General features: G+C 36.4%; 1 protein-coding gene across 11 annotated transcripts in view; it reads left to right on the top strand.

The window, feature by feature from the left end:
- FAM184A (family with sequence similarity 184 member A) overlaps positions 1 to 21318 on the top strand; it is a 122405-nt gene that overhangs the window by 68263 nt on the left and 32824 nt on the right. For 7 of the 11 annotated variants that reach the window (XM_019831140.3, XM_019831139.3, XM_045057963.1 and 4 more), the window contains exons 7-10: positions 331 to 492; positions 3555 to 3676; positions 4351 to 4501; positions 17349 to 17390. In XM_019831140.3, coding sequence (XP_019686699.2) covers positions 331 to 492; positions 3555 to 3676; positions 4351 to 4501; positions 17349 to 17390 — 477 coding nt within the window. The remainder of the gene's footprint in view (positions 1 to 330; positions 493 to 3554; positions 3677 to 4350; positions 4502 to 17348; positions 17391 to 21318) is intronic. The other 4 variants (XM_019831144.3, XM_019831142.3, XM_003986510.6 and 1 more) reach the window with 1 other exon arrangement.

Genomic DNA, 21318 nt, shown 5'->3' with positions numbered 1-21318 from the left:
CAGTAGCACTACCACTAAAGAAAAGGCTTTAAGAAAACAAACGTGACTTTTGCTAGTCGATAACAGTGAGGTATATTAAAAGTACTGTATACGGGGCGCCTGGGTGGCGCAGTCGGTTAAGTGTCCGACTTCAGCCAGGTCACGATCTCGCGGTCCGTGAGTTCGAGCCCCGCGTCAGGCTCTGGGCTGATGGCTCAGAGCCTGGAGCCTGTTTCCGATTCTGTGTCTCCCTCTCTCTCTGCCCCTCCCCCATTCATGCTCTGTCTCTCTCTGTCCCAAAAATAAATAAACGTTGAAAAAAAAAATTAAAAGTACTGTATTTACTTGCAGATTGGCCGCCTCCAAGATCTGGTAAGGAAAAGTGAACAAGGTCTTGGCTCTGCAGAAGGACTCATTGCTAGTCTTCAGGACTCCCAGGAAAGACTTCAAAATGAGCTCGATTTGACTAAAGGCAGGCTGAAGGAGACCAAGGATGCTCTATTGAATGTTGAGGTAATTTTATAGTCCTGCTATAAACATTAGCAAGGTAAAAATATAATTTAATTACTCTGCTTAAATTTCTCATAAATAGACATTATATATAGTATACTAGTTCTGTAGGGCTTTTCTAGCAAAATACTAAAACTAAGTGGCTTAAAACAACAGGAATTTATCCTCTCACCGTCTGGAGGCTGAAAGTCCAAAATCAAGGTGTTCTCAAGACTATTCTTCCTTTTCAACCTAGAAAGCAGGTCTTTCCTCACCTTTGCCAGCTCCTGGTAGCCCCAGGCCTTCCTTGGCTTGTGTCACATTTCAGTTTCCTCCTTGGTGTTCAGTGGCATTCTTCCTGTGTGTCCTTACATATTCTTTTTTTTTTTTTTTTTTTTTTTTTTTTACTTTTTAGAGAGAGAGCGCAAGCAGCGGAAGGGGCAGAGGGAGAGAGGGAGAGAGAGAGAGAGAGAGAGAGAGAGAGAGAGAGAGAGAGAGAGAGAGAGAGAATCTTAAGCAGGCTCTAAACTCAGCATGGAGCCTTACTCAGGGCTCAATCTCACAATCCTGGGATCATGACCTGAGCCAAAATCAAGAGTCAGATGCTCAACCAACTGAGCCACCCAGGCTTCCCCCCTTTTTGCCCCACATCTTCTTCTTATGAGGCTACCCATCACATAGTACTAGGGGCTCATCCTATGACCTCTTAAGGAATTACATCTTCACTGACCCTATTTACAAATAAGGTCACGTTCTGAGGTACAGGGGTTGGGACTTCCACATATCTCTTCAGGATCACAATTCAACCCATAACAATCAGGATGCACAATTCTTCTATTGGTAAGCATTCAAACTCTCATAGGTAGCAACTAAACAATGCTCTGTCACCTACAAATTTTGAAAGGCTCTGCTCCCTTCCATTCTCACGGAGCAGAGCAAATATTTAGATTCCCTCAGAAAGTGGAGAAAAGAATCCATAACAACTAAGCGTATAGTTTCCAGAGAGTTCTTACTTTTCCTTCAGAGAGGTGATTTAGAGTGTGGGCTCTGAAGTCAGATTGGCTGGGTGTGATTTCTTGATCCATCGCTTAGTGTGTCACTTTGGGCAAGTTACTTATTCTAAGCCTCAATTTACTCATCTGCATATTGCAGGAGGGGGTAATAATACACCTCACACCACTACTGTAGTAATTAAATGAGGTAAACCATTTACAGCACAGTGCTTAGTAAATATCAAGCATTCAGGAAACGTTGCCTTTTATTAATATTATTTCAAATGTAATTTTTGTAGCTTAGTATTGGAATCCGTTTCATTTCTTTAAGGTCCTTGCTCATATTTACATTGCTCTTCTATCAAGTAGTGGAATATACTAAGTGTTGTAAGCAAAACCTTAGCAACTGTCCATTTTTTTTGTTCTGCTGGACAGTTTTGATTGAGAAAATACAGATACTGCATCACAGTTTACTTCAGCTTTAGGTAAGCTCTTCAACAGCAGGTGTTTTCTCTGGATGTGAGTTTTTTCCCCTCCTCCCTGCTGAGTTTCGATTGTATATTACATAAATGAACCCATCATAAAATGGGTATTGATCCCTGAGTATATGTCCAGTTGTTGGTTGATAACCTGTGAGGGATCCAGACACGGATAAAGCATGACTCTCTGCACTTAGGACGTTTTAGGCCACAGTTGGGAAATAAGGAGTAAGATTCTGATGACAGTGATGATAATATTAGTTTAACATTTGTAAATCTGTAGTTGGGAGTTTATAGTTTCTCCCATTACTCAATCTTGCTGAGCCTGTTTCCTCACCTGTAACCTCCCCATGTTGCTATGAGGATCCCATGAGCTGATGGATGTGAAAACAGTTGGGGGAAAAAAGCAAGTATTTTCTTTACTTCTGTTCTTACCCCACTAATGTCTGATAAAGTACTTTGCATTCAGTAAAAGAAATACTTCTTAAGTACTTCTACCTCATTTAATGCTGCCTGTGGTGGAAAAAGTAGTAGTTCCTGGAGGCAGAATACTTAGTGAAAAGGACGGTTGGCTAAGATGGCCAAACCCAATTTTCGGAATTTACTGCTATAAGCAGGGTCACCAGTGTAGAATGGCAGTTTCAACATTGGCTTGCTTCACTCCCATTAATCTGGACATGCCCCTCAGCAGTGTTACAGCACATGCCATTAGTAAGTGGGTGATCCAGAAAGGGTCACTGTGAGAACAGAAGGAAGCACCATCATCTGTTCCTCTTCTGTGGGAGGCAGAGAGCAGCTCCACTGCTGGCGGGGACTGATGGTTGCCAGTGTCGTCCAAACAGTCTAGCCCTAGGCTCCGGAGAGCCACTTGATTGATGCTAATCTACAGGGCTTTCATATATAGCATATTATGTTTCCATAACACTAAACACATGGATCACTGTTTTGAAGTTACATAATAAAAATAGTAGCCAAAAAGTCTTATAGTTATTTTAATCATGTCAGTGAAGTATAATTGTAATGCTTCAGCTTTGGATAAATAGCAGACTTTTGATTATAAATATGAATGAATTTGAAGAACGTATCTATGTAACGTGTACATATATGAAGATAATAGATACCCATGATATGGAAAGCTTAGTTAAGATTATTGGGGTGCCAGGTGGCTCCATCAGTTAAGCATCGACTCTTGATTTTGGCTCAGGTCATGATCTCATGGTTTGTGAGTATGAGCCCAGCATCAGGCTCTGTGATCATAGCACTGAGCCTGCTTGGGATTCTGTCTCTCCCTGCCCCTCCCCAGCTCTCTCTTTCTCTCAAAGTAGATAAATAAACATTTTTAAAAAGATTATTAATTATGCTAACTTTAAGCTATTTAAAATAATTTGTAAAATTATAAGCCTTGATAAAACATAGTTTGCACAAGGACATTTAAAATATAAAATGTGTGCCACATACTGTCAGAAAATCTTGAGTAATTGTTATAGATGGCACTATCAGTTATTGTGCTGTAAGAATTTAAAAGTGATAATGCAAGCACGCTGCTTATTTAAAATAACCAGCAATAACCTTGCTTTTGAACACTTGTTTTCACTGAAAAATTTTTGTTTTTCAGGGTGAGCTAGAACAAGAAAGACAACAGCATGAAGAAACGCTTGCTGTCATGAAAGAGGAAGAGAAGCTCAGAGTGGACAGAATGGCCCATGACTTGGAAGTAAAATGGACTGAAAACCTTAGGTACATTTCTTACTCTGTGATGTAATCTTATCAGTACAGATGTGCAGGGGCACGTAGGGTAGCTCAGTCAGTTACGCATCCAACTTCATCTCAGGTCATGATCTCACAGTTCATGAGTTTGAGCCCTCTGTCGGGCTCTGTGCTGACAGCTTGGAGCCTGGGGCCTACTTTGGATTCTGTGTCTGCCCCCCACCCCTCCCCTGCTTGTGCTTTGTCTCTCTCTCGCTTTCTCTCTCAAAAAAAAAAAAAAAAAAATACGGTGTGCAAAGATGTTTTTCTGTTATATGGCTTACATTGTCTTATTGTTAAAATCATAGGGACAGTATTTTTAATGAATTTTTTTCATGATTAGATGCAGAGAAATTGGAACTCTTTTTTTCTGCTTGAATACTTTTTTTCATTTTATTTTCCTGAATGTAAAATACTAACCTCAAGTCAGAAATCTTATTCTAGTACCTGTTCTGCCATTGTTAACTGACAAATCAATGATCATGGGTAAGTTACCAACTTGCTGTATAGTCCTGTAAACTTGACTAAAATCATTAGTAACTCTTATTCTGAGTTGACTTTTGAGGAGGATTAATTAAATATGTAGAAAACCTGTGAACAACTGTATTATAGCTATTGAGAGGAATAATTATCTTTAAAAAGTAAAAGTATTTGTTTTATTTTAGACAAGAGTGTTCTAAACTTCGTGAAGAGTTAAGACTACAACATGAAGAGGATAAGAAGTCAGCAATGTCTCAACTTTTGCAATTAAAAGAGAGAGAGAAAAATGCAGCCAGGGATTCATGGCAGAAGAAAGTAGAAGATCTCTTAAACCAGGTAATCAGTAGTCTCTACATTATGGAAGTTCATTTTCCTTGACATTCCCTAGCTAGGGAAATATTGTAAAATATTGTTTGTTAATTTCGTTGTATTTTGGGTTTTTTTCTATAGGGCAAATTTAAAAATTTTTTAATGTATAAAATCAAGGAGACATATTCGTTAACTTGTGAAATGTTGTGTTAAATAATGTTACATCGGGAGCCCTAAATTCTGAAAAGAATTTACATGTTTTTGGTTTAATATTTGAACTGAACACATCAGGGATTTTTAAATGGGAAGGTTACCCATATTTTGAGAGTATAAAAAATTTTTTTAAGCCATCAGATATCATTTGGGTCCCGGAAGGTAAAATTTATTAAATGCATCCTGATTGCCTAAAACCATACCAGAAGTGAGCAATTTCCTTCTTTCTCACTAAAAGGATATTGCCTGTTATGCTTCAAAATGCTATCAACAAAAAGTAGTGATATTCCTAAATCTATCTTCTTATGTCAGGCTCACTTATTTCCATTTTTAACTATAATTAAACGAATGTGCACATTTTCACTCATTTTATACAACTTCTAACTATGAATTCTTAGCATTCTCCTGCAAAGCCAGTTATTAAATAAGACTGACTGCATGAGTCACCAGTTGATAAGCAAGTGCAGCGCTTAGACGAGAAGCAGCTCCATAATTTAGTGCTAGAAATCTACTATTATCTTTCTATTTATGATCATGATGAATTTCACAAGAAACAGGAAAGGCTTTCTGTAAGATAATTTATTACATAGGTACATACATATAGTATCTTTCAAGAGTTCTTGGGGCCTGCCAATTTGTGTCTGTTCTCTCATAATAATTAGTAATGTTACTTTAAAAAGGGAGTATATACATGAATATTTATGAGTTTTTGTGAATAAATTTGCAACCTTTGAAACTCAGACAAAAATAAGAAGGAAACAACTCTCACTAGAAGTTGGGCACCATGTTAGCATTGCTTAGGTTACCTTCTGTACACTTATTTTACATTCCTATTTAGAGACCTAGAAGGACAGATTCTGGGTACAGTGGTACTACCCCTCTGTGATGTTCTCTACTTAAAAAGATGCAATTAATTCAAATATATGATAAAAAATAACCCCCCCACTGAAAGTCTGCCTTGTTTTTCAATCACAAAGTATTGACTAATAGACATTTTTTGGCTGGGTTTAGCACTGTAAAGAGGACCTACCACTTCTCCCACCTGTTTTCTATTATTATTTTATTATTCCTATAATCTCTCTTATAATTATCATATTTCATGCATGCTTCTCTGACATTTTTTTCTCCCCTCCCCACACCCCGATATCTGGTCTGTGTTGTTTATCCCTGAAAGGAAATAATGCTTTGCATATGGTTTTAGTTCTGTGTATCATAAAATAATTTATTACATAATGGCTCCAATTTTTGCCAGCTTTACAGAAAGAATTTTTTTGATCAATTTTCAAAGCAGATTAACCATAAATATCAATATAACCAGGAATTAATTGCCTCCAAAGGTGAAACTGATCTGTGCTGCTCTATGCCATCGGTCCATTTCCAAAATTATAATGTCTTCCCCTCTCCCCCCTTCTAAAATACAAAGGGCATACACATTACCCTAGGTAAAACTGGCAAATGGCTGTTGCAGCTCAGGATCTTCTGTGCCTGAAGAAAGTTAAGAAAACAATTGAACAAAAGATTCTACATTGAAGTGAAAATGGTATTATGCTATCAAAGTTGCACTTTTTCCAGCTATGTGGGAGGACAAAAACTTCTAGCAGGAACAGCAAGTTGTTTTTTTTCTTTTAAGTTTATTTATTTATTTTGAGAGAGAGAGTGCAGGGGCAGGGCAGGGAGACTGAATCCCAAGCAGGCTCCACCCTGTCAGCACAGAGCTGGACCCAGGGCTCAATCCCATGAAGTGTGAGGTCATGACCGAAGCTGAAACCAAGAGTGGTAATGCTTAACGACTGAGCCATCCAGGCGCCCCAGGACCAGCAGGCTTTTTAATGGAACTTTGTTATGGACAAAAGAACCTTTTCCTCCTTCTTGGCCCTTTGGATCTTGTTCTGTTGGTTATTTTGGATGGATTCCTAGAGCCTGTGCCCTACACCTGCTCTACGGCTTTCCCCTTGCCTGATCCTACCAAGCCCTGTTCCTCATACTTTCCACCCCCAGCCCTGAGCCCTACAGCCATTTCACTCTGCGGGCCTCACTCATCCTCTTATCCCTAGCACTGCCAGGACCTTTTGCATTTAGGGAAAACAGACCCACCTTGGGGTTTGTGACATTTAAAGAGTAAGAGTGGGGAACAGAATTGGAACAGCCAGACCTTAGGCAGAAACATATATTGTGAAAAGTATCAGAGGATCTGTGTTTTCACATATTTTAACTATTTCTGAGTGAACTGAAAATAAGTCTATCTTTGTGCCTTGGTTTACCTGTATTTCATTTTGCTTAGAGCAAAGAAGAAATAATTTCTTTCCTGTGAACTTAGTCTGTTGAGAGTTAAATTTGATTTAAACTTATCTATCAAGAAACGGGTAAAGAAAGGCCTAAGAATTTCAGTTTTCTTCAGATGTTTTTCACTTTATCAAAATTTCTCAAAGCTATTATTTTTATTCTGTGCTCTAATTTCATATTTTTAGTTTTAATATTTCATGGTGTTCTTTTTTCTGTCCAGTGATTACACCTTAGTCCAAAACTAGGTATGCTTCCTGGGCTAATCAGTGTGTACATTTAAATTCCTTTAAAATAAAAGAACTACATTTACTCTTCAACTGTAAAGAAAAGTAATTATATAGAGTCATCTGTGATCATATTTTTTCTATTTATGATCCTAAAATGTCGTGATATATTTATTTCACCTTGTTTTCAGGGCAGATTTTATTTGGGGTCCAACTTGATGACTTTATATTCCAATTCTCTCATTCAGATCAGTGGACTGAGAAATTTGGGAGAGACATGGACTGTTCAGACATAGAACTGTGGAACTTTGTTGTTTGGGTCTGACTCTCCAGTTTGAACTTCGAGGCCCCAAGGTTATTTAGCTGGTGATAGCCACCATTGTATATGACAAAGTTTTTACCCTCCACATATCTACAGTCTAATAGAGGAAGATTTGTATACAGATACCTACAGTAAAAGTCACTGCAGTGAGTGACTATAAATGGTCTGGAGAGTCTGTACTATAGGAGCAATGATATGCTGGGTCTGGCTCCTACCAGCTCACATAGTTGTGATTGTGTACAGGCCTTCTCAGCTCCATATTCTGGGACATGTTGGTGGCTGGGAGTATTTACACCACAAATATCAGCATGTGCTACATATCAGGGCTTTGTTTTTCAGAGAGCCTACATCCTTATCAGCTTACTGCTTGGTGGGAATATGGAGTAGAGAAAGAGTGACATAGCCAAAGTGATTGGGAAAATTTTCATTAAAGAGGTCAGCTTTAGTGTGACTTTCAAATACGGTAAAGGATGAACACAAATATTTTTACTCATTCTATGTTTTATTGAACATACTATTATTTCCCAAGCACAATGTATAAGGAGTACAGAAAAATGAGGTGTGGACAGCTGGGGGAGATAGGTCATTGTGAAAAATTTTGACTTCCAAGCATAGGAGTTCAGAGTTCACTCAGTAAGCTGTGGGATTCTGTCAAAGGTTTATGGATAGGAGAGTACCATGTTGAAAATTTCATTTTAGGAAGCTTAATGTGGTTGTGATTTTGAAGTGAGGATGAAATGGAGACATCTCAATAACCTACAGTGTCTGAAACAGAACTCTTGAATACACATGATGCACCCAACCATCACCCCTCAACAGAAACCAGACTCCTCCTCCTACACTGTGCTGTCCATTCACTGCTCAGCCATCTCTGACTCCTCGTGCTGTGCCGCCAATCAATTCATCAGCATTTCCTGCTGCTCTCCCTTCAAAGTACACCTAGGATCTGATCATTTCCCAGCATTCCCTCCCCTACCAGCTAGTCCAGGCCACTTGCAGTTCTCTCCTACACTGCAAATGCAATCTGCACGTGGTCTTCCTGCTGTTTCTCTTGTCCGCCTACATATTATTTCCCAACCAGCCAGAGTGATGCTTTTAAAATGTTAAGTTGGGGGCGCCTGGGTGGCGCAGTCGGTTAAGTGTCCGACTTTAGCCAAGTCACGATCTCGCGGTCTGTGAGTTCGAGCCCCGCGTCAGGCTCTGGGCTGATGGCTCAGAGCCTGGAGCCTGTTTCCGATTCTGTGTCTCCCTCTCTCTCTGCCCCTCCCCCGTTCATGCTCTGTCTCTCTCTGTCCCAAAAATAAATAAACATTGAAAAAAAATTTTTTTTAAATAAATAAATAAATAAAATAAAATGTTAAGTTGGATCATGTTACTCTCTTGCTTCACACTTTCTACCATCAGATTATAATCCACACTTTTACTGTGGCCTGTAGTAGCCTTATGATTTGTCCCCTACCAACATCATCTCCTGCCACTCCTTCCCTTCTTTTTCTGCAGTCCTGCTGGAAGACTTGGAATTCCTGGAACACACACACACACACACACCAAGCTTACTCCATCTCAGGGCCTTTGCACCTGCCTCCACATGGAACCCATTTTCCCTAGATCTTTATGGCTTTCTTTCACTTTGTTCAATTCTCTGCTCAATCTTAACTCTTCAAAAAGATCTTCCTTAGCCACTTTCTCTAAAATAGCATCCTCCATCACTCTGTGTCCTCCTATTCTGCTTTGTGTTTCTTCAAAACACTTATTACTGTATAGCATCATATTATTTACACTGTTAGAATGTAGTTCCATGAGAGCTGGGCCTTTATCTGTGCTATTCACTGTTGCACACCCAGATGCTTAAACTCCCTGGCATATAGCAAGCACTTGATGTTTGATGTAGTGAACAAAAACAGACACGGCTACTGAAGAGGCATTTGTCAAACATATGAAGTACAAATAATTCTACCCATTTAGGACCTGAATTAAGTTTATTTCATTGAGAACACAAGGGAAACTATAAAGAAAAAAATCATCTAATTTGATGAAATACTTTGGTAAAGGAGAAATAAATGTTAAAGTTGACTGAATTTGAAGCCAGAATAATCAAAAGGAAAAGCATCATCTGAGAGAGGGAAGTCATGAGCTCCTTAACTGGGGAGAAGGGGGATGATGAGATGGTCAGTTTGGTTTTAGATGTAGTGATTCTACCATCAGAGGAAATTTTGGAATTCTTCACACTCAATTGGAAAGATCAATGACATGAATGAGAAGTAGAGCATTAAAATAAGTGCTGGGGACACTTGGGTGGCTCAGTCGGTTAAGCATCCGACTTGGCTCATGTCATGATCTTGTGGTTCCTAAGTTTGAACCCCGCATTGGGCTACATGCTGACAGCATGGAGCCTGGAGCCTACTTTGGATTCTGTGTCTCCTTCTCTCTCTCTGCCCCTCTCCCCTTCACACTCTGTCTCTCTCCCTCTCCCAAAAATAAACATTAAAAAAAATTTTTTTTAATATTTCAAAAAAAAAGTGCTGTTGATCAAGAACAACTGAGAAGCCAGCTTCCTATGGCTGTTGCAGACTGTGTTCTGATATTAATTAATTAATTAATTAATTAATTAATTTGTTAATTAATTTATTTGTTTATTTGAGAGAGAGAGAGAGAGAGAGCGAGAGAGCATTAGCTGGAGGGTGGGGGGCAGAGAGAGGTAGAGAGAGAATCCCAAGCAGGCTCCACCTGCCAGCACAGAGCCTGATGCAAGGCTCGAACCCATGAACTATGAGATCATGACCTGAGTCGAAGTTGGGCACTTAACACACTAAGCCACCAAGGCACCCTGAAATAATTCTAACCTTTTTAAAAATATGGCTACTGAAAACTTTGTTTTTAATAAGAAAATTTAATTTTTTAACATTTATTTGTTTGTTTTGAGAGAGAGCATGAGAACAAGGGAGGGACAGAGAGAGGGATAGAGGATCCAAGGCAGGCTCCTTGCTGATAGCACAGAGCCCAGTCCAGGGCTTGAACCCACAAACTGTGAGATCATGACCTGAGCTGAAGTCAGATGCTTAACTTACTGAGCCACCCAGGTGCCTCTGGCTACTGAAAACTTTTAAAATTACACACATGACTCTCAGTTATAATGCTGTTAGACAGCAATGGTCTAGACTATTTAGATCAAAAACTCAAAGTAAATTTGGCTCAGTGCTCATTTTGCTAGCTCCATCTCCTAACTCTTAAATTAAGTTTTACATTAGGAAGGAATTCTCTTTAAAAATTGCATTTCTGCCTACTGAAAAAAAGATTATATTTGCATCAGTTTTTATGTTTTTTAAATTTTTTTAATGTTTATTTTTTAGAGAGAGGGAGAGACAGAGTGCTAGCAGGGGAGGGGCAGAGAGACAGAATCCGAAGCAGGCTCTAGGCTCAGTTGTCAGCACAGAGCCCAATGTCGGGCTCAGACTCAAACCACGAGATCATGACCTGAGCCTAAGTCAGACGCTTAACCGACTGAGCCACCCAGGCGCCCCTTATGTTTGTTTTAAAAGAATAACAATACTGCCTTTTAATGGAAGAACAGATACAAGTAGTTTCTGAGGTAGAGATTAGAAAGAGAGCTGGAATAATCATCTCTTCCCAGCTAGCTCAAAGACCTTAACAGAGCCCTGAGCAGTGATAGGACATCAATGAAGCTGACCCTGAAGGTTCTGAACCCTCTCCCTAGAAATTAGGAGAGCAGGAAACTATCTAGAAAAACATCAGAGATCTAGCTTGAGCCCGGGGAGAAGAGATGACTGGAGTAAGGAAAAGGGAAGTCAAAGGAAAAAGCAGAAGACCGAAGTGTAATAAAACATAGAGAAAAGCCACCTAGAATAGAGAGTGAGAATAGCAGGCAGGACCCAATTTTGCTTTCTCAGAAAATGTGCAATGGAATTAAAGTCTACCAAAACCCAGCCAACATCCATTATCTTCCATACTTTTAGTTCCTGGATTCAAAGTTAATATGCAGTCTTTTCCTTCGTAAATATGGAAGCTTGTTCTTCATTTCTCTTCAGTCAAAAAAATTCATGATGTTGGAGCCCCTGGGTGGCTTAGTCAGTTAAGCATCTGACTGGCTCAGGTTATGATCGCATGGTTTGTGAGTTCGAGTCCCACACAGGGTGAGCTCAAGCCCCACCGTGGGTGAACACAGCCCTGCTTTGGTGAGCCTTGCTTCTCTCTCTCTCTCTGCCCCTCGTGGGACTCTGTCTCTCTTTGCCTGTTGCTCACTTGCACCCTCTCTTTCTTTAAAAAAAAATAATAATGACATTATTTTAACTATATTATATCCTCTTTTATCAGACTTAAGTTGTTAGTGTTCTTCATCTTGAGATTTTTTTTTCCAAGATAAATAGTACTAAATTGTTTTCTGAATTAATTCACAAATCTAAAAATGTTTCATTTTCTTTTCCCTACCCAAACCTCCCTTTTTAGAAGTTTATCCAGTTCTTAAATTGGTACCTTTAGGAGAAGAGACTGAAGAGATGGAACAATGATGCCTACACCTGGCTTTAAAAAGAGATGCTTAAAATACTGGGTAGTGATTAATGTGTACTAAGCATATATATAAGTTCTGCAAAATACTATAGTAAGACCTTTGATGAAATGCAGAGCAGTTTGTGTCTCTTTCAGAGGTAGCAGGACCCAGAACACATCTGAAAAATACTTATGAACATTGAGATAGCACTGTAGTAACAAATCAACTTAATATATTTCTATTTCATATGACAAGGTACTAAAAAAAGCATTTTGGATCTGAAAAATTTCAATGGGTATATGATTATACAGTTATTTAAGATAATCTCTGAGGAGAGTGTTAAGAATTATCTAACATTAGCTTGTCTCTAATTGCATTTATTGTGTGCCTGTTATTACTACTTTAGTTTTTTGTTTTGTTTTTTTTTTTCAACGTTTATTTATTTTTGGGACAGGGAGAGACAGAGCATGAACGGGGGAGGGGCAGAGAGAGAGGGAGACACAGAATCGGAAACAGGCTCCAGGCTCCGAGCCATCAGCCCAGAGCCTGACGCAGGGCTCGAACTCACGGACCGCGAGATCGTGACCTGGCTGAAGTCGGACGCTTAACCAACTGCGCCACCCAGGCGCCCCATTACTACTTTAGTTTAAATACTGAACAATTGTTCATGAATTTTTCTTCAATTTTTTGCTTTAGGAGAATTATTTTTTTTAATTATTATTATTTTTTTTTTTGAGAGAGAGCACGAGCAAGGGAGGGGCAGAGAGAGAGGGAGACACAGAATCTGAAGCAGGCTCCAGGCTCTGAGCTGACAGCACAGAGCCTGATGAGGGGCTCGAACTTGTGAACCACAAAATCATGACCTGAGCCGAAGTTGGATGCTTAACCGACTGAGTCATCCAGGCACCCCTAGGATAATTATTAAAGTTGTGATTTTCACTCTTAAAACTTAAGTTTGTTGGTTGCTTTTCTGTAGATATTAGTAAAACTTGAAATTAATATTAGAAAAGGACTTTACATAATTTGCTTTAAAAAATTACCATATTATATATTAAATATTGAATTTTGGAACATTTCATTAGGCTTTAACGTATTTTACTTGAATTGCAGTGTAAGATCATTGTACCTATTGTTTCAAGGAAATCAAAAATTTGATAAATGACGTTTCTTGTTTTAGTAATGAGAATTTTATTCTGTCGACATTTGATGACATTTTGACATCTGTCAAAAATTTAGTGCTGATAACACCATGTAGTGTGCTAGACCCATAATGGAGTCATAATAATCTCTGCCTTCCCAATGCTTATAATCTAGAAAGGAAGGAAAATAGAAATAACAGTTGGATACATTAACTCATTATAACTGTGGTACACAACATGTGTACCATGGGAACCTAACATAGTCTGGAAACTTGGGGAAGGTTTCTTTGCCTATAGAATCCTTTACCTAAGACCTGGAAGAGAGGCAGGAATCAGGGAAAGAGGAAAAGAACAGCATCCTAAGCAGAAGGGGACATATATGCAAAGGCCCTCAGGCAGCCCCCAAACACCTTTGCTCTGGAGAGTAGAGAGCCAGGAAGCTGGGGAGGTAAGCAGGGTTGGATCACTTGGGGTCTTGTGATCCCCAAGGCTGGGAGTTTATCTAAAGAGCGATGAGGAGCTGTTGGAAGATTTTAATCAGGAGTATGAAATATTCAAGTATTATAATTTCAAAATTCTGCAGAATGGAGAATAGAATACAGTGGGACGAGTTAGGTGCCATTCAACAAATATCGTTCCCTCTTGTCGGTCTTTGTTTTGATCAATATTTTGAGGAAATAGTATATTTGGTATACTCACTAGTTCATTTCTGTGAGAGGATTCGTTTCGAAGTCTTAGAATCTTTTGGCCTCTGTCAACAGGATTTTTGCATGATTTGGATGTATGTATTTTTTCTAAATAACTTTTTTCTTTTTAACTTTGAAGCTTTCTTTTTACTGCTTATGTTATTATGGGGGAAAGGAAAAGTAAGGTAGAGAGTAGCAAAAACTAAATAATAAAATTCCACATCGTTCAGTGTTGAAATAAGCATTCATTGATCCATTTACATTTTGCCACATACCTTTAGGCACTTTGGATACAAACTGTGAATAAGACAGTCATTGTCCTCCAAAAGCCTGTAATTCAGTGGATTTTAATATTTATATACCAATATGTTTACAGATTGCAAACATGTAAAACCTTGTGCTATTTTCTAAATGAATAAACTCAGGTTTAGAATAAATGTGATGATTCCTAAGAGCATAGTTTCTTACATACAAAGCTCTAAATTTCTTATTAAGCACAGCAACTTTTTATTTTGTTTTCTTTCTCACTTATCTGAAAGTCTGATTATATTCATCTTTCAAGAAAAGAAATTCTGAAACACATTCAGTAGGCTTTCAATGTTGAGAAATCAGAGTGCTATCAGTGGAAGAGGATGTCCTGAGGCCCTTTTTACTCATCTCAAAAACTAACAAGAAGCTTAAGTTGTTTTAAAACAAATGGACTATTATATAGGGCATCAGTTTTTATCAACATGGATCTTGCTTATATAGAATGCTTGCTGAGTAACATCTTTGCACACAGACTTTTAGTTCATCCAATATTCTTTCAAGCAGACATTTACTTGGGGAATCTCATCTGTGTTATGGCATAAATACCATCTATGTGTCAGTGACTTCCAAAGTTAAATCTCTAGCCTTGATATCTTCACCTGAACTCAAAATCATTTGATTGGATAATTGGCATCTCAAATTTCACCTGCCTGACTCAGAAATACTGATTCCCAATCTCCGTTTGCCAACCCATCATCTTCATTTCTTGGCACTGCTTGTGGCTCAGAACAGAAACCAAAGAGTCATCCTTGATTTCTCTTTCCTTTATCTCTCATGTAATCTGTCAATCCTATTTATTCCACCTCTAAAACATACCATCAGCTTTTATCTACCCTAGTAAATACTGCACCAAGCTTCCTATCCAGCCTCCCCACTGTCACTTTTCTTCAGAAGTACTCAAAGCAGTCTTTTATGATGTAATCAGATCTTGTCATTCCCCTCCTTAAAATTCTCTCGAGGCGCTTCATTGAATTAAGGCTCTTATTCTGACTCCTTTATTGTCCTATAAGACCCTAAGACATCTGGCCCCTGAAAAATCACCCATCTTTTGTCATCTTCACAAACCTTCCCCCCAGCACACATATCATATACACATGTACATCCAGTCACTCACAACTCACTTCCACCTCAGGCTCTTTGTGCTAGCTAATCCATTTGCCTGGACACACTTTCCCCAGGATCAGTTATCTCATTTTGTGGCTGGCTTTTTCATTGATTTCAAGTTCAAATTTCACTTCTTTCAAAAGATCTTTCCTTACCATCTACCCAGTATCACTTCCAGTCATTTCCTATCACAGCAATCTTTTTTTTTATTATTGTAGAATACTACAATGTCATCAACTTCTTATTTTTGAATTTGTTTTTTGTATGTTTGTTTTATGGTCTTATTCAACTCTCTATATCACTCTGTACTTAAGATTATTTCCTGGAATTTAATAGTACCCCAATAAAGATTTTTTAGTTGAAAAACTAATCTTACTTCATTTATGTATTAACCAATTAGGGTATTGTGACCCAATAGCACTAGTGCGTTTCCCCATTGCTGCAGCCAAGTCTGTGATGTAAGTCACCCCAGGTCACAGCTCAAGGACCATATCTTTTGGTTTAGATATTTCCATGGCCTGTAACAGTGTGTTGACAGAGGCAGTACCCATGTGAGTTTAGATTCCAAGTGTTCAAATACACTTCTTTTGTACAGAATCTAAAGTCTAGAATTCCTAAGGGAAGACCTGGCATGCCATTTTGATATGTTGTGTTAGCCTAGCTTATCAATTAGTTCAGGAATCCTAAATAACATACATATTTTTGTCTGATGATATCTTAAAGAATGAAAAATCAAATCTACTTCCTAAGTAAATGCCATACATTTTAGATTAACTTCTAGTACTAGAACATCACTTCTGAGAAATAAAAGAAGTAAAACAAACAAGAAAAACAATTAAAAGTCCCTTAGCTTTTTGTAAATTTTGTAAAGTCTGGAGAAGTGTCTTTTTAGTATATAAAGAATATTGAGTATGAGAAAGCATGAAGAAAAAGTAAATAAAATTAATATGACGTATATAAAAGAAAAAGTATATATGCATTTACAAAATATATATTATGTATATTATGTATTCTGTATGTAATTTTATGTATTAAATCAATGAGAAACTTTAAATTGATCAGTTATGGAATAACTAAATAGAAATTAATCTTTTTTTTCTCAGCTTATTTTTATAACTCAGATATATTTGTATCTTAAACTGTATCTTATATTAGTCTAAATAAATTGTTTACCAAATAAAAACTAGTTTTAGCTTATGACACACCAAGGAATAATCACATTATGAAAGAGAGAATTATTTTCTGTCTGAAAATTTAATTATAGTGTCCAAAGTAGAAAGTATTCCACAGGCACTTATTTAAATTAATAATATAAATTTAAAATACTATTTTGTATTTTTAGAAAGCAAAAAAAAAATGAGGCAATTGAAAATGAAATACATTTTCTCTCATATTTGGGGAAAGAGAGGGTGTGGGTATTTCCAGTTGTTTTATATCACTGAAAATTTCAATGAACTTCTGAAAAATGAACCCAGATCATAAATAATTTTGCCAAATATATCCTAGAAAATAGGACTGAAGAGATATAAAAGCATCTCTTCTTTCTTCCCCCTAAATATAAAATCAGATTATTAGTAAATGTTCACATTTTTAATGATTATCTCATATTTATTTTTGGCCCCCAAATTATGTAGTCAATCAAGTTAGTGTTTCAGTTCTCATCTGCTCATTTCTCTTGAGAAGTCTTTCATGAGCTTATATCAGTACTGAGTATAATGCTTTGAAGCATTTTATATTGTAGATTTCTGGGAGGAATTTAGAACAGTAAGATTTCTTCTACGTCCTTCAATAACCATTATCTTTCCAACTGAATTCTGATTTATATGTGCTGGCCTTCAGTATTTTGCATGGGTAAGTCTGCCATCCCACAAGCATCAGATACTGTCTTAAGGGACTACAGATAATTTAGATTGTGTGTCTTAATTTTTTTGGTCTAATTCCTTTCCGAAAAACTGTTTTCAACTTATTTTTTCTTGAGCATATTATAACTAATGTTCTGTGTTTTACTCTCCCTTTTATATTCCTCTTTCTTTCACTTAGTTGATTTCTGAATGTTTCCCTTTATTCCTTTGATCTTTTCTTCCTAGCGGCACTCTCTGGGTGAAGCTTTGCATAAATCTATCAACAATGTAAGTGAACGGCACTTACAATTTGTACACAAGGGCATGTTGCACTTTTGATTTTGCATAAATATCATCACTGCTTTACAGCTTTAACTTACAATATAAAAAATACACTTCGGTATTCAATAAGTTATGTTTCGTATATGGGTAACAAAAGCTTCTAACTTTCAGCCATTTGTTTGTGTATGTGCATACCTCTACCACATTGTATTAATAAGCAAATTTTTATTACAAAGCCGAGCAAGATTTTACCTTTCAAACATAGAATTCGTTATTTAAATTACTCTGAAAAATATTTTTGAAAACTGTTAACTACTTGACTGTCAAAACAATGGAAATAAGTGTAAATATATTTTTTCTTTTGGTAAACTAGTTTATTTTTTGAAAAAGTAATATCAATTAACAGGTGTTAGTTGTGAAGGTTCATGAGATTCAGGACGTATTTTATATTTTGATGTTGTAATTATGAAAAGATTTAAGTGAAATGAAGTAAGTCCCTTTCCTAGGAATTGCCAAAGCTATTGTTTTTACTTAAATATGCAGAAATTAAGCTTCAAAGTAATATTCCAATATAAACACCTCTTTAAAAAATTTTCATATATAATATGAAAATAAAAAATGAAATTTATGTTTACCGTTCCCAACATTGTTCTTTAAAAAAAACAGAGCTGAAGATCTTTGAATATTTTTTTGATATCCTAGGCCAGAGGTTCACCAACTTTTTCTATAAAGCGCCAGATGGTAAATACTTTTGGCCTTGTAGGCCCTGCAGTTTTTCTGGTAGCTACTTGACTCTGTTGCTGTTGTAGGATGAAAGTGGCCATAACAATATGTGAACAAATCTGTGTGGCCGTGTTCTAGTAAAACTTAATTTACAACAGGCTGCAGTTTGGCAACTCCTGTCCTAGAGGACTCAAAGCTTGAGTCTAGAGATGTCCTATAAAATTTTGATACTTCTGGAGTGAAACTATTTCCTCATACCTTTCTAAATTATTTCTACTATGCAAGAAAAGACAGCTTTATCTACCTTTAAAATTAAACTTTGCCTATGGAAAGAGCCCAAATGTCCATTGATGGATGAATGGATAAAGAAGATGTGGTATATACATACAATGGAGTATTACTCGGCAATCAAAAAGAATGAAATCTTGCCATTTGCAACTACAGGGATGGAACTTGAGGGTATTACGCTAAGCGAAATTAGAGAAAGACAAATATCATATGATTTCATTCATATGAGGACTTTAAGATACAAAAGACATGAACATGAAGGGAAGCAAAAATAATATAAAAACAGGGAGGGGGACAAAACAGAAGAGACTCTTAAATATAGAGAACAAACAGAGGTTTGCTGGAGAGGATGTGGGAGGGGGGATGGGCTAAATGAGTAAGGGGCTTAAGTAATCTACTCCTGAAATCATCATTGCACCATGTGCTAACTAACTTGGATATAAATTGTAAAAAATAAATAAATTATAGAAAGTTAAAAAAATTAAACTTTGCTTTCTACCTAAAACATAATTAGAAATACATGAATACATTGAACATCATTTTTAAAATGTATTTTTAAAAATTTTTTAATGTTTATTTATTTTTGAGAAAGAAAGAGACAGCATGAGCACAGGAGGGGCAGAGACACAGAATCTGAAGCAGGCTCCAGGCTCTGAGCTGTCAGCACAGAGCCCAACACAGGGCTTGAACTCACCAACTGTGAGATCATGATCTGAGCCATAGTCAGATGCTTAACCGACTGAGCTACCTAAGTGCCACTAAAAAATGTATTTAAAAATAAGCAACAAAGATATTTATCCCAATGTTGGTGAAATAAGACTACAGTTAGAAATTCACATATAACCTAGTAAGGATTTGGGCATGATCACTATATTAATCCAGTCTTTTTGACAAATATACTGATTGGGATAGAGATAAGAACCCAAATAAGGTAAGATTATTGTCAGAATTGTACTTCAGAATACTTGTGACAACATAGTCATCTTTACTTAAATAGTTATAAATGGAAAAACCTTAAATTGAAGTTAAATCAATTGGTAACTAGAATGAGAATGCCTTGATTCATCCATATAAAAGGTAAAAGGAGTTGGTGACACAATGAAATCCCCATTAATTAATTCCCTTTGGTAACATCAGTCATTGAGTATCAGCTCTTCTAAGTTGTCCTCATCCAAATAAAACATGACCGTGTCAGTGTTGTTCAGCAGAGTGAGCAACTACCCACCCCCTCCACACATTCTTGCCCAGCCTTCCATGCAAACAGTTGTCTGCTATATACTGTCTTGTTCTAAAAGACAAGTGGTTATTGAGACCTTTGTCCTTTATAAAAGCTGTCTACTTTCTTTCAACTAAGAATGAAAGAGTGATTGGGAACATACTGCAGAAATATCTTAAGGACATTAAGTAGGCATTTTTGGGGTTCTTAATTGATAAATTCAGTTTATAGGTTTTCTTAGAAAAATACCAAGAAATTATGAACAATTGAGAATTTTCTCAGAATGGTCATAATTTTCCTAAGCTTAAATTTACTTTTTTAGCTAGACTCTTCAAAAATAGCAAATTAGTGGTTAAAAACAAACAAACAAAAAAAGGAGCTAAAATATTCAGGGACCTTCAAATGTTTTACATGAACATTTATAGAAGTTGTTGATATAGTAATAAGTTTTCTCTAAGCCTGTGTTAGCAGTTTTTAATGTTGCTTTATATATTTGAAAGTATTGAACTGATATCATATGGTTTAGACTTTCTTATAATTTGTGTTGACTTTTCTTGTCAAAATTGTTAAGTATTTGGCCTAACATAATTCCATATCCCATGTTGACATCCTATCACATCCAGTACTTCAGATTTGATTCATTTTCTATTTTGAGGGTGTTTTTTCATACACCATTGTGAAGGTACAGACTCCTTGTGAAATTGCCCCTAGGAAATAGATAAAACTTTCCATTCTCCAGAAAAATGTATCCATATGTTTTTAATTATAGTCTTTTTGAAAAGTTTACAACACTTTATATTTGAAAATATATCAGCGTTTTAAGTGGTAGAGGTCCGAGGGTAGCAATTTCTATTGGCCTTTAAAACTGTTTGCAAAATATCTCGTAGCTATTAATCAATAGAATATACTATATAATTCATATCCAACTCCTGTGGTAAGAATTTTTTAAATTACTAAAATTCTTTTCTGAAATAAGGATTCTTTTGGTTTATTTAAAACCAACAAAGCAAAAAGCATTAAAATTTAAAATTATAACACATGTAAATAAACTAATACCACATAACTAGATACTTTGAATATATAATTTGAACAACCATTCTCATTCATTTATGAGAAATGGCTTTCTATAATTCTGTAATAAAAGTACTGATAAAGATTGCCTATACTATTTGATGTGAAGTCTATCTTTGTTCTCTTTTATTTTGAATTAATGAAGTTTTATATTAATTATGTATTTTCATGAAATATACTCATCTGTTTAAGTTACAGCTATACATAAAACATTAGTTCATTTTACATTGCTTTGCTCATTATTTCTGTGTTTTAAAGTGCCATGTAACTGTCACATTGAATAAAGGCTGATAATTTAATGCAATGCTACTAACTTATTTATAAAATGAGCGAAATAAGTTTTGATGCTGCATTGCATGATAAAGGCTTTCTGCATATAATTCATCTTATGGTATTGAGCATGAATCTAGAGATTTTATATAGCCTTAATATTATTTTGGTGTGCTTTTAAAGTTAAGAATACAGAATATCTAAGTATATTTGAACACTAAATTGCATGATAATGTCTTTTTTGCATATTTATATTTTATTGGATATAGATAACAAAAATTGATCTTATATCCCAAAATGAAAAATAATACTTTGGAATTTTTTCAAGGTAAACTATATTATTTTGTAAAATATTTAAATGTATTT

The sequence above is a fragment of the Felis catus genome, chromosome B2 (genome assembly GCF_018350175.1).
Source record: "Felis catus isolate Fca126 chromosome B2, F.catus_Fca126_mat1.0, whole genome shotgun sequence".
Lineage (NCBI taxonomy): Eukaryota > Metazoa > Chordata > Mammalia > Carnivora > Felidae > Felis > Felis catus.
The sequence above is the reverse complement of the archived record's forward strand: the minus strand, read 5'-3'. Positions and strand labels throughout refer to the sequence as shown.